This window comes from Brachyhypopomus gauderio, chromosome 10, assembly GCF_052324685.1.
Source record: "Brachyhypopomus gauderio isolate BG-103 chromosome 10, BGAUD_0.2, whole genome shotgun sequence".
NCBI classification, from domain to species: Eukaryota; Metazoa; Chordata; class Actinopteri; order Gymnotiformes; family Hypopomidae; genus Brachyhypopomus; species Brachyhypopomus gauderio.
Window position 1 is genome coordinate 8,259,225 of NC_135220.1, and position 18,522 is coordinate 8,277,746.

Here is an 18,522-nt window from a genome sequence, read left to right on the forward strand (position 1 = left end):
AATGTAATTATCGCGACAGGCCTAACGTGAGTTTCACGCTGCAGGAGAGGAAGTCTTGTTTACACTTTTGTAATTGTTCTCTGCTGTTTGTGAGTTTTTACTGTGCTTTACGTTGCTTCTGCTTTTGTTCTCACATGTGTACTTTCATGGATAATAAAGAGCATGACATACAGCCATTGCCAAAGGCAGCGAGACATCACCTTTAGAGGTTCGGGCCTTTCAGAGCCAGACCATAGGTAAGCAGCAGCAGGAATTAAATGAGCTGAGAAATATTATGTACTCAATAACGGGCTGTCTCCAGGCTGTGAGGGCTTCCTTGTCCAATGCCAGCTATATTTCACTTATCAGCCGCAACTCACGGACCAGGCGAAAGTGGCCTATGTCATTTCTTGCCTCACAGGCAAGGCACTTAATTGGGGTGCGGCGCTAATTTCAGGGGATTCGCTCCTCACCCTGAACTACGACACCTTTGTTAAAGAACTCCATGAGGTGTTCCATCATCTGCGCCAGGGGCATGCATGCAGGCAGAGCCTACTGCGGCTGCGACAGGGCACCAGATCTGCGACCAAACATGCTCTGGAATTCCGCACCCTGGCAGCAGGAATTGGATGGAATGACGCAGCCCTCACAGGTGTTTTTTTGAATAGTTTAAAGCCGGAGTTGAAAGCTGAACTTTGCTGTCGTCCAGAGCAACAGTAATTTAACGAGGTGGTGAGACTGGTGATCACCTTCGACCGTCTCCTGCAGGAGAGTGCCAGAACCCCCATGCCTACACCCACGATGCCCGTTCCGACGCCGGAGCCCACCCAGGAGAGGAACCCAGTAGAACCCCCAGGTGAGTACATCCCTGATGGGCAATTTACTTTCCCGTCAGGGAAACGGGCACATTCAGATCTCTTATGGGGTTGTTTTTCTTGGGGTTTCCACCCTAGTGGACCCTAGGAGCGTCGGGGAACCTGATGCGGCAGAGCCTGACGGAGGAGTTCGGAGTCCCCCTGAGGAAGTTGGACCAGCCGAGTCGCGTGCACGCACAGGATGGCCGGCCTGTGGGCAGGGGCGTCATTTCACAACGCACTGCACCAGTCCGTATTTGCATCCAGGGTTGCACTTAATTCATTAGCTTTTACATTCTTCCCGTCACACGTCATCCTGTCAACCAGAGCATGAACTGGATCACAGGTCATTTGGTAGGGTGGGTCACGCCCCTCCGGAAGGTCAGACCCCCCCCCCCCTAAGGTGCTGGCGGAATCAACCAGCATAGCCCCAACATCGCGACTCAGCAAAGCATACCCCCGCATTATCGAGATCTCAGGGAAGTATTCAGCGTGGCTAAAGTGACACGCCTTCCTCCTCATTGCCCCTGGGACTGTAGCGTGATGCTCAAAGAAGCTCAAAGAAACCTTCTCTCCCAGGAGGAGGAACGCGTGATGAGTCAGTATATTAAGGAGGCTCTCGCTCAGGGTTACCTCTACCTCGCCCGCCTCTGCCATCGTCTTCTTCGTAAAGAAGAAAGACGGAGGTTTGAGGCCATGCGTATATTATCGAGGGCTCAATTCCCTCTTAGTCAACTATTCCTACCCTCTGCCCTTAGTGCCTTCGGCACTGGAGCAGTTGAGGTCAGCGAATTGGTTCACTAAGCTAGATCTAAGCAGCGCCTATAACCTCATCCGCAAAGGGGATGAGTGGAAGACAGCATTTACAGGCATGAAAATGGGTCAGGGGTTAAAAAGGTGAGAAGACCGGGGGCGGGGCATGTGACGTCATGGGGATATGGCGACGGGGCGTTGACATGTGACGTCATGGGTATACGGGGGGGGGGGGGGGTGTATGGGGATACAGCGACAGGTGATGCCAAATATTACGGAGCCCGTAAGGTGACATCATGTAAAAAATATAATAACGCGGCCACGACTTACTAACGCGTGCGAACGAGATAATTAACGCGTGCGAACAAGATAATTAAGTATTACTTTATATAAAGCCATGTTTACCTTCCTTGGGCAGTCAGTTCGCGAACATCCCTGGGATCTGCTTGCTTTGCTGTGAAAAAATAAACTTTGTTGCCGTGTGTGAAAGGCGACATTAGTATCTCGTTCCCATGCGTTAATAAGTCGTGGCCACACGTTATTAATTTTTTTTTACATGATGTCACCTTATGGGCTCCGTAAAATATAGTAAAATCCATTAAAAAAACTTTTTTGACTGTCATGTCAATGGATTCAATGTATGGAGCCAGATCCGTAAACCCGAGAGGCCGCTTTCGCCATTCCAGATGGCTCAGTCAAAACCATTACGTCTTAATGAACCAATAAATACATCATCGGCGAAAATGAGTGTAAAATACCAGGGTTCACGTGTTTTTATTTTCTAACATGGGCTAAAGCACAGGGTAGACTCAAACGACAAGCGTTTACAACTTCATCTTCAACCTTTTCAGCCCTGGCGCGAATGTCCTCTCACGTCCCTGGATTCACCAGTTACAACTACAGACACACTAGAAAAAAAATATCTTGATTCTTATTTTATGTCACCGTTAACTACACGGGGTTGACGCGAACTTAATAGGCCCATCTATCTACCTATTTATCACAAGAGCTTGTGGCTAGATCTGATAGTGTTCAACGCTGTAGCGAACGACAGTAACTTTGTTTTACCGCAAAATATGAAAACGATTGAAACCATTAATAACCCAATTAAATCCACTGGGAAATGTACGATCTGGTAAATTTAGTGGTAAATGTACGATCTGGTAAATGTAGTGGTAAATGTACGCTCTTCTGACTTGTCCCCGGTGTAGCACTAGGTCCTGCTTCTCGTCCCGCTTAGCAGTAAATGAATAACATGAATGAAGAACGTTCGTTTGATTGAAACGCAATTTGGCCTCTATGAAGGTTCTGGGCGGAAACTGCTCGCCACTGTCATTGAAATTGCCGATTTCGGAAGTGCTCTGTTTGCTTATTAAGTCAATATGATAATTAATACATATAATCACCCGATCCCCCCCCCCAAACAAAAAACTCACCGGATCTACACGATTCACGTAGGTTACCCTTTTCAACTTCAAAACGGCAAATTTCGCCGAAAGGTGACAGATTTTCATGCCTGATTTAGTACCACCACTGGGCACTACGAGTACCAGGTCCTGCCTTATAGCTTGGCCTCCGCCCCGTCGTACATCCAGGCGTTTATTAACGAGATTCTGAGGGCATACTTGAATAGATGCGTCGTTGCTTATATCGATGACATCCTAATCTATTTGAATACCCTGGAACATGTGCAGGATGTACAAGCAGTCCTGGGCACTCTCTTGTGCAATCATCTGTATTGTAAGCTAGAGAAGTGCGAGTTCCACCTACGGGCAGTGAACTTCCTAGGTTACACCATTAGGCCGGGCTCCATACACATGCAACCGGGAAAGGTAGAGGCGGTGGTAGGATGAACGCAGCCTCACATGGCTCACATGGCGTGAGCTACAGAGGTTCGTCAGCTTTGCGAACTTTTATAGGTGGTTCATCTGTTTGTTTAGCCTGATAGCGAGACCTCTGACTGACTTGTTACGCAGGGGAGCTAAAAATGGACTGAGGTCATGGAGAAGGCGTTTGAGAATATTAAACAGGCTTTCGTTACAGCTCCCATTTTACAGCAGCCTGATCCCAAACGCCCATTCATTGTCGAAGTTGATGCTTCTAACGTCGGAGTAGTGTTATCACAGCGCTTCAAGAAGCACGGCTCACTACGTCCAATAGCGTTCTACTCCAAGAAGCTGACAACGGCAGAGTGCAATTAAGGAGTCGGTGACAGGGAGTTACTAGCAATGCGGCTAGCTTTTGAGGAAAGGAGGCACTGGCAAGAAGGAGCTAAACATCCCTTCACAGTTATCACCGATCACAAAAACCCGGAATACTTAAAGAGTACGAAGCACAAGTCAGGCGAGATGGTCACTATTCTTTTTGCGCTTCAAGTTTCAGGTGACTTACCGGCCCGGTTCAAAGAACACTTGAGCGGATGCCCTGTCCCACTCATTTCCCGTGAGTGTGGATTCTACCAGCGATGGGCCGGTTTTATCTCCCAACTAGCTGTCCACCTCATCGAAAATATGTGCCTCCAGCTCAGCGTACTGACCTGATCAGCTGGGCACACACGTCAGTAGGCACAGGGCATCCGAGAACAACCAAGACTGCCCAGCTGCTAAGCGCCTGATACTGGTGGCCCGGGCTGCACCGCGATGTGCTGGCGCATGTAGCCTCCTGCCCTGACTGTGCGCGTAGCAAGGTTCCCCGCACTCCACCCACAGGTAAGCTGCTCCCTCTGCCCGGATCGGCACAGCCTCTGGATTTTGTAACCGATCTCCCATCTTCAGAAGGCAACACCGCGATCTTGGCCATCATGGACCCCTTCTCGAAGATGGTGCGGTTCGTGCCCCTGCCCGGCCTGCCCACCGCGTGGGAGACTGCGGATCTGCTGTTCCGGCATGTGTTATGGCAATTCGGCCTGCCCTCGGACATCGTGTCAGACAGGGGAACGCAGTTTACCTCGCATGTATGACGGGAATTCCTTTCTAAACTTAACATCACAGTGAGCCTCACGTCTAAGTTATCACCCACAGGCTAACGGGCAGGTGGAGAGGACAAACCAGGAGCTGGGGAGATTCCTGAGAGCATAGTTTGACAAGGTTTGGGTCTCCATGGGGGATGGAAGTCTAGGCCCAAGAGGTAAGCTGGTGGATCTCTACATGGGTCTGTATGATATCACAAGGCGCCTCAACCCGGTGACATACAGAATCAGCCTGCCAGGGGATCGTCGTGTCTCCTGAGCTTCCCATGTGTCAGCACTGACACCCCTACGGGAAGTGCCCCTGAGCGACGACGACACTGCTAGGCCACCCTTCCCTCTGCAACTTCCAGATGGGCCGGCGTACCATGTACACCAGCTGATGGACTCCAGGCGCAGAGCTAAGGGGCTCCAGTATCTGGTGGACTGGGTAGGCTACGGGCCTGAAGTGCGCAGTTGGGTTCTGGCCTCCCAGGTGCTGGACCCCTCCCTCATCGCCTTCTTCCACTGGGCTCATCCTGACAGTCCTGCGCCTCGGGGTCCTGGAAGACTGAGAGTACATTGGCTAGAGTCGGCCGGGAGGCCACCGGTGGGTCGGCCAGGAGGCCACCAGAGGGCGCGTGTACCCACTCGTGCACGTACACGACACATGCCCACTTGCACCAAGCCACTACCCCGGTCACAATCACCACACTACTAACACCTGTGCAGGGTTATTGTGCACATTCCCGAGGACAACACGCCTTTACGTTGCTTCTGCTTTTGTTCTTGCTTGTGTACTTTCATGGATAATAAAGAGCATGACGTACAGCCATTGCCTCCAGCCGCCTCTATACCCCCGTCACAATCACTCTCAAGAACAGAGGTTTTAATCAAGTGTTTTCGAACATGTAGATGTGAATACAACCATATTGAGCAGCCATTAAGCAGATTTAAAAGAACTTGGACACTGCTTTTTCTAGACATAGAAGATAGGAAAGACATTAAATCCAGGAGATCTTGGGTAGAAATATCATGCAGTCAGTGACTAAGCTGAAGCTTGGAAGATGTTGGTCCTTCCAACTAGACAATGGTCCCAAGCATACCTCCAGTTCTACCTGGGTTTGGTTGCAGCAGAAAGGCTAGAAGATTCTGGAGTGGCCATCACAATCACCCGACTTAAATCCCATAGAAAATCTCTGGTGGGACTTGAAGAAGGCAGATGCAACACACACGCCCAAGAATGTCAATGAATTAGAGGCCGTTGCCCATGAGGAATGGGCCAAGATATCTGTTGATCATTGCAAGAAACTTGTGTCAAGCTATGTTTCATGTCTGGAAGTTATTACTGCCAAAGGAAGTTGTACTAAGTACTAATGTTGAATGTGTCTAAGGGGTTGAAGAATTTTGTTGAAGAAGGAATCACAAAAAGGACATTTGTTGGAATACTAGAAGAAATATTTGCAATAGTTGCAATTTAAGTTTCAATTATCTATTAGCCAAACCCTTATTTGATCTGATTGTGAAGATAAAAAAAATGTAATGTTAAACTTGCTAAAACCCTTTACTGCTATGGGGTTTGAATAATTTTGCACACAACTGTAATAGATTCTGATCTCAGTTTTAGCAGTCACATAAAATAAGTAACTAAGTCAGCCTTTTATCATCTTAGGAATATCAATAAAATCAGAACCAGATCATGAGAAACTTATCCATGTTTTTGTCTCTAGAAAGGTTGATTACTATAATGGCCTCTTATCAGGATTCTCAGAAAATACAATCAAACAGCTACAGCTGATTCAAAATGCAACTGCTAGAGTTCTCACTAGCAGCAAAAGAAATGATCACATCACCCCCTTTCTCAAGATCTTAACCTGGCTACCAGTACAATACAGGACATACCTCAAGGTGTTACTACTGCTCTATAAATCACTTAATGGTGTAGGACTAGTGTATCTTATCTGACATGCTGCAGAGCTGTGAGCCAGGCAAAATCTTACATCACTAGGGACTAATCAGTTAGTCCTGCCAAAGATAAGAACTAAGCATTGATTTGAGGCAGAATTTAGCTATTATGCTGTTTCTAAATGGAACCAGCTGTCGGAAGACACCAGAAGAGTTCCAATGTTGTATGTTTTTTAATCCAAGATAAAAACTTATTTGGACTGGTTTTTGGTTAGTATAGGTGCCATAAATGTAGCCTATTTTATTTATCTTTTACTTATTATTATCTTCTTTAATTCTTAATTCTTTTATCTTAATCTTATTTTAATTTCAACAAATTGGGGCCAAGAGGGAGAGAAAAGCTGAAAAAAATCGACTTCCTGACAATTTTGTTCTGAGCTGTTCAGTTCCATTACCAGTAAGCACATACTCTGGCCAAGAAGGGAATCCTTGGTACACACCCAACTCTCCCTGCTTTGTATTGGACTGGGAGCTTACAATGACTATTAATAATGTGAATATTTTTGGACAAAATAATGTATTCCGGTATAACCAGAGCAAATTCAGACACAGTACCTGCTCTCCTCTCTGGGAGTCTAAAATTTTGGCCTGCCATTGGCTGTTGAGAGTATAGACCACAACCTGGCCAGTATGGTTGGAGCGAGGTGCACCACCCACGTAGTACTCGGTGGAGCCATCAGTCAGTGTGGTCACACTGTATCCTGAACAAGCCACAGCACAGGAAAGCAACACTACAAATTACACTTTATCACAGACACTGCAAATGATGCATTACAAACATGTAAGATTGAAACTTTGAGAATCTAATTTACAAGACTAGGTTGTTGAGTAGTATCTATTAAGTGTACAGATATTTGGCCTGCACTCATGCAAAATGTCTAGAGCTCACATGGACATTCATATCCTTGCTGTAATGTAGTGATTAATAAGAGAATAATAACTATAATAAAAATAATTCTTATTACATCGAATGCTGAAATGTAATAAGGGGCTAAGCACCCATTTTTTCACTTACATTTACACTGTGCAGTGTATGCAATGTAAGTAAATTTGATCTTTTAGAAATGTTACAATTTCACATGGCTGACAACACAAAATTGAACTTGGATATATTAAAGCATCTCAACAAATGGTTATTTACAAAATACACAAAAACTCAACACTGTGTCAACATAGTGCCATTTTTTTCAAGTCTATAGTTTTCTACCCAGTTACAACATTTGATTTTTCACACTCAATGTTCACACTTCATTTTGATTTCCATATTCTTCTTCTAAAGGAGGAACAAACCAGACATCAGCTGGACGTCTGCATGGCTCAGAGAGGCGAGCTCACCCAGCAGGGCACTGTGCATCTGGCCTTTGTCCTCCAGGACACTTTCAAACACTTGTTTCGGCAAAATCTTTGATCCCTGAGCACTGTGGTGGACAACTGTTCCAGACCATCCATATGCCCCAGCAGCACCCAGTATCACCACACCCTGGGGAAGACATGGCACCATATTTGCTATATAATATATATTGTTCATTCAGAACTACAATTTTATGTTATATGCACACACCTCTTTCATGGTTTGGTGAATACTGAAGCCAACCTGGGACATCTCCATCTGGAAGTCTTCACCCTTCCCTGTGCCTTTAAGCCACGCCCCAATCCCACAAAAATAAAATACACAGCAAACTCCAAAAAACTGCTTTCAACGACATTGAACATGCACGTTAGTTTTAAAAATGTTAATTTGATATGGTCTTAACTTGTATTTATGCCAGTGGTGGTCAATTACATTAGGTAATCCATGATGCATACTTTACCCTCAATGGTGAAAATCCGGTCTCCAAGACTTCCCGCTATGTTAACTAAACCAGCCTCCGATGATACATTGAACACATGCTTCTCTTTCGGGTCACTTGCAATTGACTCAATTTCCTCAATGAATTTCTTAATATCTGCACTTTCTTTCAGGATCTGCATATGTTTAAACACACCAATAACACAGTAACAAGTTAATTTTTTTTATTTATTTATACAACCCCAACCACCATATTGGCCTTGTAACTAGCGTGTAAACTAAAGAACAGACTTAGGGATTTAGAGATTTTTTACCGAACTATTTCTTAAAATTTTACTCCAGTTATTTGGATTTAAGTGGACTGCATATAAACTACCATTTCATTAGTCTCAGACTTACAGCAATGCCAAAGCGAATGATCTTGTCTTTGTTACAGCGCTCCATGACGCTTGCACTCAGATGAGCATCTGCTGATTCTCCATCAGTGACCACCACCATCACTTTGGTGGCTCCCGGGCGACCACCGTTCTTAGGCAAGAATGCTGATATTCTGACAAAAGCAGAGAAAATTATATAAAACTCTGCTATAGCAAATCACCCTATTGCACAACATTCCAGCTGATCTCATAGTTGTAGAGTGTGAATATAAAGGTTGTTCCAAGATGACAGCAGGGTTGCTCATGGTGACCTGAAAGGAACACATACCTGGCAGCATCAATAGCTGCAAACGTATTTGTTACTTGTCCAGTTTTCTGGTCCATTTTATTAGCCACTTTGAGCATTCCGTCTCGGGTTTTATATGTGTTCAAATAGAATTCAAAAGCCAGATCCTCTGAATACTGCATTACACTGACCTGACGAAAGCAAAACAGCAACAAGCAACAATCATCTTGATGGTCAAGGTGGATAAAATTCAGACAGGTTAAATCAGGTTTCACTAGGAATAAGTGTAAACACGTGCCTGAGCTTTGCCAGGTCCAATATCAAGACTCAACAGAAGTTTGTGAAGAAATTTCTGAACATCAGGCCAGGGGTATATACTGTTTGATCCATCCAAAACAATAGCAATATCCACTGGACCACCACAAGCTGTAGGAAATTAAACATATCAAGTGATATTATTATGTATGAGGTGGTTTTATAAATGTATAGTATAGAAATGTATTTAGTAGGTGTATGACGAGATCTCGTGTCACGAGATCTCGCGAGACGTAACTCAGCGATATTTCTCGTCTCGTGGGATTTGAGATCCAGCAAGCAGCCAAAAATACAGGTATTACTATTGAAGATGCCCCCGCCACTTTCAAATCGTTTGTTTGGCAGCATTTTGGGTACCCGGCGGAAATGATAAATGGCAAGAGAGTGACTGATAAGACACGGACCATATGCAAACATTGTATGAAAACAAAGGTCTGGTTAACGATGGACCAGAATTACGACCGATTTTTTTTCTGAGGAGTAGTGGCTGCACAGTGGAGTGTTGTGCACGATAAGCTGAGGCAGCATAGCCTCCACCGCAGCCCATCTCGGCAACGCGATCGCTCTCTCACGCTGTTCGCACGAGAACATTATTAGTTTTTTTCTTTACTGTATTTACAATTTAGCATATCTAAATCTAGGGTTACGTTTAACAACGGACTTTTCAGTCTCTAACCCGTTAAGCGGGGACTCACTGTAATATTGTTTGCGATTGAAAAAAAGGAGAAATATTAATTTAATTTTATTTTAACTTTTATGAAATTTTAATTTAATTTCAATTTGTAGAGGAAGAAGTTTATTAAAAATTCATGCTTACATCATGCATGTTAAGAGTTATACTAAAACATTTCAAAATTTAACTCAGTTAAATAAAAGTCTGTTGGCCAGTCATATAATTTGTCATTTTAGTGTTCTTAAAATCTCGTCTCGTTCTCATGAACCCAATATTGTGTCTCGTCTCGTGAGCCGAGTGTATCATCACACCCCTAGTATTTAGCAGTAAATGTTTCTGTGTGAGAAAGAACAAATGAGGGGGCAGAAATGGGGAGACAGAGGATATATCAGTAGCGAACCGTGACCATTAAACCTGGGCCCACTCCCATCCCCCCCTCCCCCGAAAAAAAAAGAATTTTCCTCTCTTAATTAACTGCAATAAAGAAAAAAAACTGAGACGACAGTACAGCTTTAGAAACGCAATAAACAATAATATCTGTACTAGATAACTTCTTAAGCAAAATAAGGTTCCAACAAAATGAGGTTCACAGCTCCGTGTTCCTCGGAAGCGGAATATGTATACAACATGCACGAGGGCATCAAAGGAATGAATCGAAACTAGCTAGCGGTGGTACGCTAACGCCAGCTAGGGTCACCACAGTGGGCAGAAATTATCATATAGTTAAGCCCGCCCACTAAGAGGGAAGATATGATTGGTCAATTTTGCTGTCATTTGAAACTGGTATTGCGCTGAATTATAACTGCCAGGCCCTCTGTAAATGAACAGCGGGCCCACCAATCACCACCATTCTGCGGAGGCATCACAGTCCTGATAAGGGGAGACACAGGCTCACAGGCTTCCACTTAACCCCTCACCGGCTGAATAATTTATTTGCTTATATTTTTGTAATTGTTTAGATGTCGATTGTCAAACTGTAGGTAGATAAAATAAAATTGGATAAATTATATTATATATATTTATGTTTTAAGAATATTTTTAGGCCCTCTGAGAGGGCATAGAGGGCCCTGACGGTTCCCCACTGATTTTATATATATATATATATATATATATATATATATATTAGTGCTGTCAATTCCAGGTGCCGCGATTAAAAGTCCTCACCAGGATTTTGCTCAAGCTTGCTAGATTTTCTAATTAGCAATCCAGGTAAAATTAGTGGAATCAACACAATCCAGGAAGCCTGGGCAAAATCCTGGTGAGGCATAGATACATTTTTTTTTATCTAGATTAATTTCACTGAAATCTTTAAATTAATCTAGATTAATCTATGGCTTAATCTAAAAATGGCTCATTCAGAATATGCGTGCTACCCAAGTAATGACTAAAAGTCAGTTTTCGAAATAGGGTTTCTTAATACCAAGGGTGCATTAGACCAGGGGCTCATCTCCTGTTTCCAAAATGCATCAATGACTGCTTGAGAAAGTTGTTCTACTTTAATACTTGAAGAAAAAAAAAACATGCTCAATAAAATGTAGGCTACTCGTGTTCAACGGTTTATTCAGTTAAACATGAAAATAATACTGTATGCCTACATACTTTAAGAGGGCATATGTGTGTCAAACCCTAGACGTCAGATTGGCTACCATGTATGTCAATCAAAATACAACAGTCAGTGCAAATGGACGATAGCCTGTCATTCATCCACTACTTTTTAATGTCATGCGATCTACCCACATGTCCTTCGCGATCGACCCACACTAGGGCTTACAGAGAATGGTCCCCTTCCAACATCAAGGAACATCCATCCCGGCTGCTGCGGCCACTCCCCCAGAGCCAGTGCAGCTGGGCGTCACCCATCCTCTATCACCAGCTCCCCGTGCAGACCATGGGGGAGCAGCAGGGTAAGTGACAAGCCATTTCCTCATTTGCTTACTCTGCCTGTCACGGTATCATACGAGTGACGTTCTTTCCTTCTGTCTGCCCTAGTGGACTTGGGCACCGCTGACAACCTGATGAGCCGGAGTTTTGCCGACCATCAGGGGATGCAGCTGGTTCCTCTCACATCATTTGTTTTAGCACTGGATGGCAGACCTGTGGGCAGTGGGTTCATACCCCATCGCACTCCCAGCACCTGTCTATCCTTTCAGCAACATACCAAGCACATTTCATTCAACATACTCCCTGATATACGTTATGCAGTCACACTCTGCCTCCCTTGGTTGCAGACACAAAGTCCCTGCATTTCCTATGACACACACAATATTGGGCTTCCTTGGTTACATTATCAGGCAGGACTCTGTGCGCATGCAACCATGAAAGGTTGTGATCAGATGGAAGAAACCCCAGATGCACCATAAGCTCCAACGGTTCCTGGGGTTCGTGAACTTCTATCAGCGATTCATCTGATCGCTAAGCACCCTAGCTAAGCCTCTCACTGACCTGCTCCGGTGTGGAGGGATGTGGCTTAAGTTGAGACAGGAGGCTGAGCGAGCAATCAAGGTTCTTAACTCTGCGTTTGCCTCTGCCCCGGTACTGCACTAGGCAGACCCGAAGCATCTCTTTGTTGTTGAGATTGACGCCTCAGACATAGGAGTAGGAGCAGTGCTGTCACAGATTATCAGAAAGACAGGTCCAGTTAACATCTAGGCTGTTCTTCAGAAAGCTCAATGTAATGGTGAGTCTCACTTCTAGTTACTATCACCAGGCTAAGGGGCAGGTGGGTAGGTTTCTCCATGCTTACTTCCATGAACATCCTGATACCTGGACTTCCTACCTAGCTTGTGCTGAATTTACGAAGAACTCTCTGATGTGAAGTGAAGCACTTTTTGTAACTGCAGCAAACATCTTGGCTGCGTGGAAGCCATTTGTAGACATTGTTCTGCTGAGTTGTCAAGAGGGCTTATGTCTGCAAGGAGTGACAGCACTGGGTGGGGAGAGCACAGACAATTTTAAATGAACCCTCGGTTTTATTTCTGAACTTTAGTTCCTCACTCTACAAGTGCTTTGCATGTGTGGAAAAGCATCATAGGTGCTGCTGCATTAAGTTGGTTAGCAGAACACCAAGAGCGTGAAGGGCTGTCATAAAAATATTGGGTAGTTCTTTCAAAGTATGACGTGGGAGGCTCTAAGAGAGTATAGGGTAAACACACATACGAGAGTGGGTGGGTTTTATTGGTAACATCTTGCTTTATCTTAGCCAAAGACAAAGGAATAGTGCACGGATGATGAGCCATGATGAAAACCGATGAGAAACAGTGACACGAAATGAAAACAGGAAAAACATAAAAAGGAGACACTAAAGACAACGATAAAATGAGCTAACCATCATAAACAAGACACCACAAAGAAATAACAAAAATGAAAGATAATATGTATTTAACACTCAAACACAACCGGGAGAGACAGGGTAGACAGGAATGCAGAGTAAGTAGCTAGAACACAGGGGTGATACTAACATACCAGCGTAACAAGACAAGATACAAACAACCTACAAAGGACATGAACCACAATAAACAATAAACCCATACTGTAGAATATACACATACATTTAGTTTGAAACATACCCTGAGAACAAGACGTAGGACACTATAACATAAGTGACTATTAAACCAAATTAGCAATAACTACTCAAAAATACATCATAGATAGATAGAACAGGAAATCGTACAGAAACAGGAAGCAGTATAAGTATAATTATGACCATACGAATATAATTATGACCATACGAATACCATACGACTACAGATGGTACAAAATGCTGCTGCTCGACTTTTAGTTGGTGTCAAAAAATGTGAGCACATTACACCGATTTTAGCCTCACTTCACTGGCTCCCAGTTCGTTTTAGAATTGATTTTAAAATTCTTGTATTGGTTTTTAAGGGTCTTCATGGCCTTGCCCCATCGTATCCATCTGACCTCCTCCACTCATACGCCCCTTCACGCTCACTCAGGTCAGCTGATCAGTCACTTTTAGTCATCCCAAAGACTAAGAGGAAGATGAGAGGTGACCGGGCCTTTTCAGTCGCTGCCCCAAAACTTTGGAACAATCTCCCTTTGCATATCAGGCAGGCTGACTCACTCTCTGCTTTTAAATGTGCTCTTAAAACACATTTTTTCTCTTTGGCTTTTAACCCAGTCTGAGATGTTGTGTGTGTTGAGAGGTTGTTTTTGTTGTAACTGTGGTTGTCTTTTATATGTATTTTATGCTCCTACTTGTGTACAGCACCTTGGCCAATGACATTGATTTTAAGGTGCTTTATAAATAAATTTGATTTGATTTGATTTGATTACCATCAGAACGAATAGCGAATGATTACCATAAATCTCCAAGTGTCATGGTGAGGAGGCTGGGCCACCACCACACACACACCCACACAGCACACTCCCCTGAGCACCAAACCACTCCCCAGGTCCCAATCACCTCACTATTAGCACCTGTGTCTTGTTATGCCTATCACCCTTTTTAAGCTCACAGGTCGCACTCTCTAGTACTGCACATTCCTTTGAGAAATCCTCGCATCACTGGACCTGCTCACCCTCAAGCTTTCACTGCTCTTCATTTTTGAACTGTGTTGAACTGTGTAACATACAACCTCCGCCTTCGGCCGCCTCAATCCCCGCGTCACACCAAGCATAACTATGACAACCAAGAAACAAGAACCCTGAACAATGAAACATTGACCCACAAAGACAGATCAAACATGTTGGAACTAAATACATACCGATTAACCAAACTAGACAAGGAACAGGTGCCCTACAAGGGGCAGGGCTATTGTGGAGGAAAATTCAGTAGGGACTAAAGCACCTTAGACTAGCCGCATTTTCAGACCTCCACTGTAAGGGACATGACCAGGTCAGTCCCGGGGCTGCTCCTTTGTTGTATACCCTGTGTAGTTGCAATAAAGTACTTCATTTTTTCACTTTTCAGTGTATACAGTTCAATAAATCATTTTATATTGCAATTGTCATGGGTTTAGTCATGTTAAATATTTGGCATTTAGCCAAATGTTTCTTTTTGATTTGGTTTCAGCCCCCAAAATTTTCATTTCAGTGCATCCCTAACACAGCACACTACCTCTACACATACTCAGGTCCAGAAAGTAACAACAAACCCAGTTAGAATCACCCAAATCACAAAACAACTTAAACAAAACTATTTTACTTATTGGAAATTTCAATCAAAATTACAGAGTAAAATTAAGTGTTATTTTGTCCTAAATCAACAGTACAGCATGACAGACTACCTAAGCACATACCACATTCTTGGTGTCACACTATTCACAAGAATGTCATTATCGATAATCATCAACAAAAATTGTGATATTTGCATAGAGTCTGTCTGTCACATGTCAATACCTCTGAGGTGGGGCCTAATTTACTACAACAGTTAGTAGATACATGACTTTAAGATGAGAGGTCAAAGCTGGCTAAGATTGTCCAATTGGGGACGCATTAACATGAAGAAAATGGTTACTCCTAGGAATTTTACCCATCATGGCAAAGTTGATATGGGCCTAATCTCTAGATCAGGGGTCCAGTGGCGGAGCTAGACTTTTTTTCAAGGGGTGGCCAAGGCTTTATCAGAGGGGTCCATATACAAATGATGTGGACCGGGGGGGTCGACGGGGGTTTGCGAGTGTAAAATGGATACAAATTATGTATTATATCGCGATCGACCAATCGCTAGTGGTTCGCAAGTGGGGTGGCACTAGGGGTGGCACAGTCTCTGTTGGCTCCGCCACTGCAGGGGTCACCAACCTTTTTGAAACTGGGAGCTACTTCTTGGATACTGATTATTGCGGAGGGCTACCAGATTAATATGCATCAATCGAACGAACAATAAATGTATAAACAATACAAGTGATATACTCTCAATTTGAAATAGTTTTATACATTGAAGGTCTTGTGAAGTATGCTAAGTTTGGTTCAAATGGGCCTGCCGGGGGCGCTACAGTACCCAAAACCTCAAAAATCATAAAAACCCACACTGCGATCCTTTTACGCAGAATACAGACATGGATCTTGTAAGATGCAAATCAATGAGCTAAATAACTTTGTAATTATAACACAACAAAAAGTACACTGTCTGACCAGAAATCAACCTTTTAATGAACTAAAATGTCTTACACTGTCACTGTAATGTCAGTATGGTAGTACTTGGGATCCATCTACTGGCCAAATATTGGAACTGACTGAAAAGTATTGCTTACATGAAACACCTCACAAACACACACATACACACAAAGCTAATCTCAGCAGGTGATTTAGTTCTATTGTCTGAATCATTTTGCCAATACAATTTCTTTTGATCTTTTGAGCCTTTAGTGCTTCAATTGAATAATTTTTTGAACATTCATTCATTTATCCATTTCATATCATTTAACTTTTAGGTCTAATGGACCTTTTGGAACTCTTGTTGCCTATTGAGGCCAAAATGCCTATTCATGTGAACCCGCAATCGCAGCTTGTGGCTATATTGTTGTTGTTGTTGTTGTTGTTGTAGCTGCTGTTATCATTATTGTTGTTACTATTATAATGTTTACTAATATTATTACTATTATTGTTATTAATACTGTTATTATTAATACTATGTTACTTATAGTGGCAATGTTGGACATAATAATCTTATTAGAAGTATTGTTATTGAGAGAGAGTGGGAGAGAGAGTAGAAGAGGGGAGATAAGGTCACATTCTTACTTTGAAGTGCAGGGACGAATGCAGGTTGGGGAGTGAACAGAGGGCTCACTTCCTCACACACTCCTGGGTAGAAATACTGACTGCCACAGCTCTGGGCCCAGAGTGGACCACATGTCTGAAACATGGTCGCACACAGTAAATAAATCTATACATCCTGAAAAAGGTATAATATGATATAATATAAAATGGTACAATATGAAACGTATTCCAGGCACAGGTTTACCATGAATGCATTGTTTTTGCTTATTCGTGCGAGGGTCAGACCTAGACTCATGTTTGTGTTGATGCTGTGCACATCTTGAATATTGATAGAGTCTGAAAAATATGTTGATGAAACAATGAGTGGTTAAATGTACAGGATGTCAAATCAAGCAATTTTTTTTATTCACATTACAACACATTGTCACAAAGCAGCTTTACAATCATATGGGTCCAGATCCCTAATGAGCAAGCCAGTGACAACAATGGCAAAAAACTGCCTAGGCGCACATTAGGAAGAAACCTTGGGAGGACCAAGACTCACAAGGGCACTCATTCTCAGTCACAGTGCCTCCAATGTGGATGTTGGGCCTCTGGTAGGAGGTCTGCCAAATGCCATAAATGTAAATGTAAATGTTGAGCCTCTGGTAGGAGTCTGCATCGCTGAATCCGCTGGTGGCAATGGCACATCCATCCCCAGTATCAGCACATCCTCTAGCAAGACAGACTATTTTCTCTATGCTTTTATGAATGCTTACTAAACAAACTACTTTTGCAGTTTATAATAAGTTTATAAGTGGTGTTACATTGCCTTAATTTAAGTAGTCCTCTTAAATCCATAGACCACACATAGGATTGGCTCCATAAACCACACTCAGGACTTAAATCCAGACACCACATAGAAGTTTGAAACCTCAAAGTTTACAGATGTCTTGAACTTCTGTGAAGGATTTGTTCAAACATTACACAGGGGTTAACAGAGACAGCAGATGTGTTAACTTACCCTGAAGGTTGAGTTTGTCACAGCTTGCCTGAGAACCCATGATCTCACACTTATAAACATTTCCCTTCCTATTCTGAGGATAACCACTCCAAGGAGAACCCACCAGTAACCTGCACAACAACAAAAAATATATATGAAATGTAATATGCCATATTTGTCAATTGTGGCCTGGCGCCTGGGGAGCAGTAGGGGTTAAGTACCTTGCTCAAGGGCACCTCAGTCATGGCCTCAGGCCTGGGACTCGAACCCACAACCCTCCGGTCACAAGACCAGTTCCCTACCACAAGACCATGACTGCCCACAATCACACTCTTTTGAAGTTAACAAAATGTGGCAACTTAACTTCAAAAATCAAATCTAGGAAAGGTAAGACTGGAGAGGGTGGGTTTCTAATGTGTGTAGATATATATGCAACCTTCTTGACTGGGATCTGTAGGGGAAGATAAGAATCTGAAAAGGTTGAATTTAGCTGTAAGAAAGGAGTTTCAGGTGTGGTCCTCTAAGTTAATCTTCAGCCTTGTTACATCATACATAACTCACACACATTTTCAAAGTCACAGATTCAGCCACTTAAGAAAAGTGTCACGCCTGGCCCTGCCCCCACACGCTTGTCAGACCTATGTTTCAGTGATTTCCTTTTATTTCTTTGTGCCATGCCCCTACACGTGGCCTACACAGCTGTTTCACTTCAGTCCCTAATTTAATGTGATTATATAGTAGGAGTAAAAAGTTGACCCTCGGGTTTCATTGTCTTAGGAGTTTGTTTCGAGGCGTCTTGTTTCTAAAGAGTATTGTAAGAATATCTGGTATAGGATTTTCGAGTAGTACATCTTTGTAAAGAGTTCAGGTTTAAAATCTTTGTGTTTAGTGTTTCTGGTTCGTGGTTTTATGTTAGCCGGTTGTAAA

The 18,522-nt window shown here is 43.3% G+C and overlaps 1 protein-coding gene across 1 annotated transcript in view; it reads right to left on the reverse strand.

Moving 5' to 3' along the window:
* Nucleotides 1-18,522, reverse strand: part of itga2.2 (integrin, alpha 2 (CD49B, alpha 2 subunit of VLA-2 receptor), tandem duplicate 2) — a 39,069-nt gene that overhangs the window by 15,264 nt on the left and 5,283 nt on the right. Inside the window, exons 3-12 of the mRNA XM_077019197.1 lie at nucleotides 17,617-17,726; nucleotides 16,858-16,949; nucleotides 16,635-16,749; nucleotides 9,246-9,373; nucleotides 8,990-9,138; nucleotides 8,684-8,834; nucleotides 8,307-8,460; nucleotides 8,057-8,130; nucleotides 7,831-7,975; nucleotides 7,051-7,196 (exon numbers count right to left, since the gene is read on the reverse strand). Coding sequence (XP_076875312.1) covers nucleotides 7,051-7,196; nucleotides 7,831-7,975; nucleotides 8,057-8,130; nucleotides 8,307-8,460; nucleotides 8,684-8,834; nucleotides 8,990-9,138; nucleotides 9,246-9,373; nucleotides 16,635-16,749; nucleotides 16,858-16,949; nucleotides 17,617-17,726 — 1,264 coding nt within the window. The remainder of the gene's footprint in view (nucleotides 1-7,050; nucleotides 7,197-7,830; nucleotides 7,976-8,056; nucleotides 8,131-8,306; nucleotides 8,461-8,683; nucleotides 8,835-8,989; nucleotides 9,139-9,245; nucleotides 9,374-16,634; nucleotides 16,750-16,857; nucleotides 16,950-17,616; nucleotides 17,727-18,522) is intronic.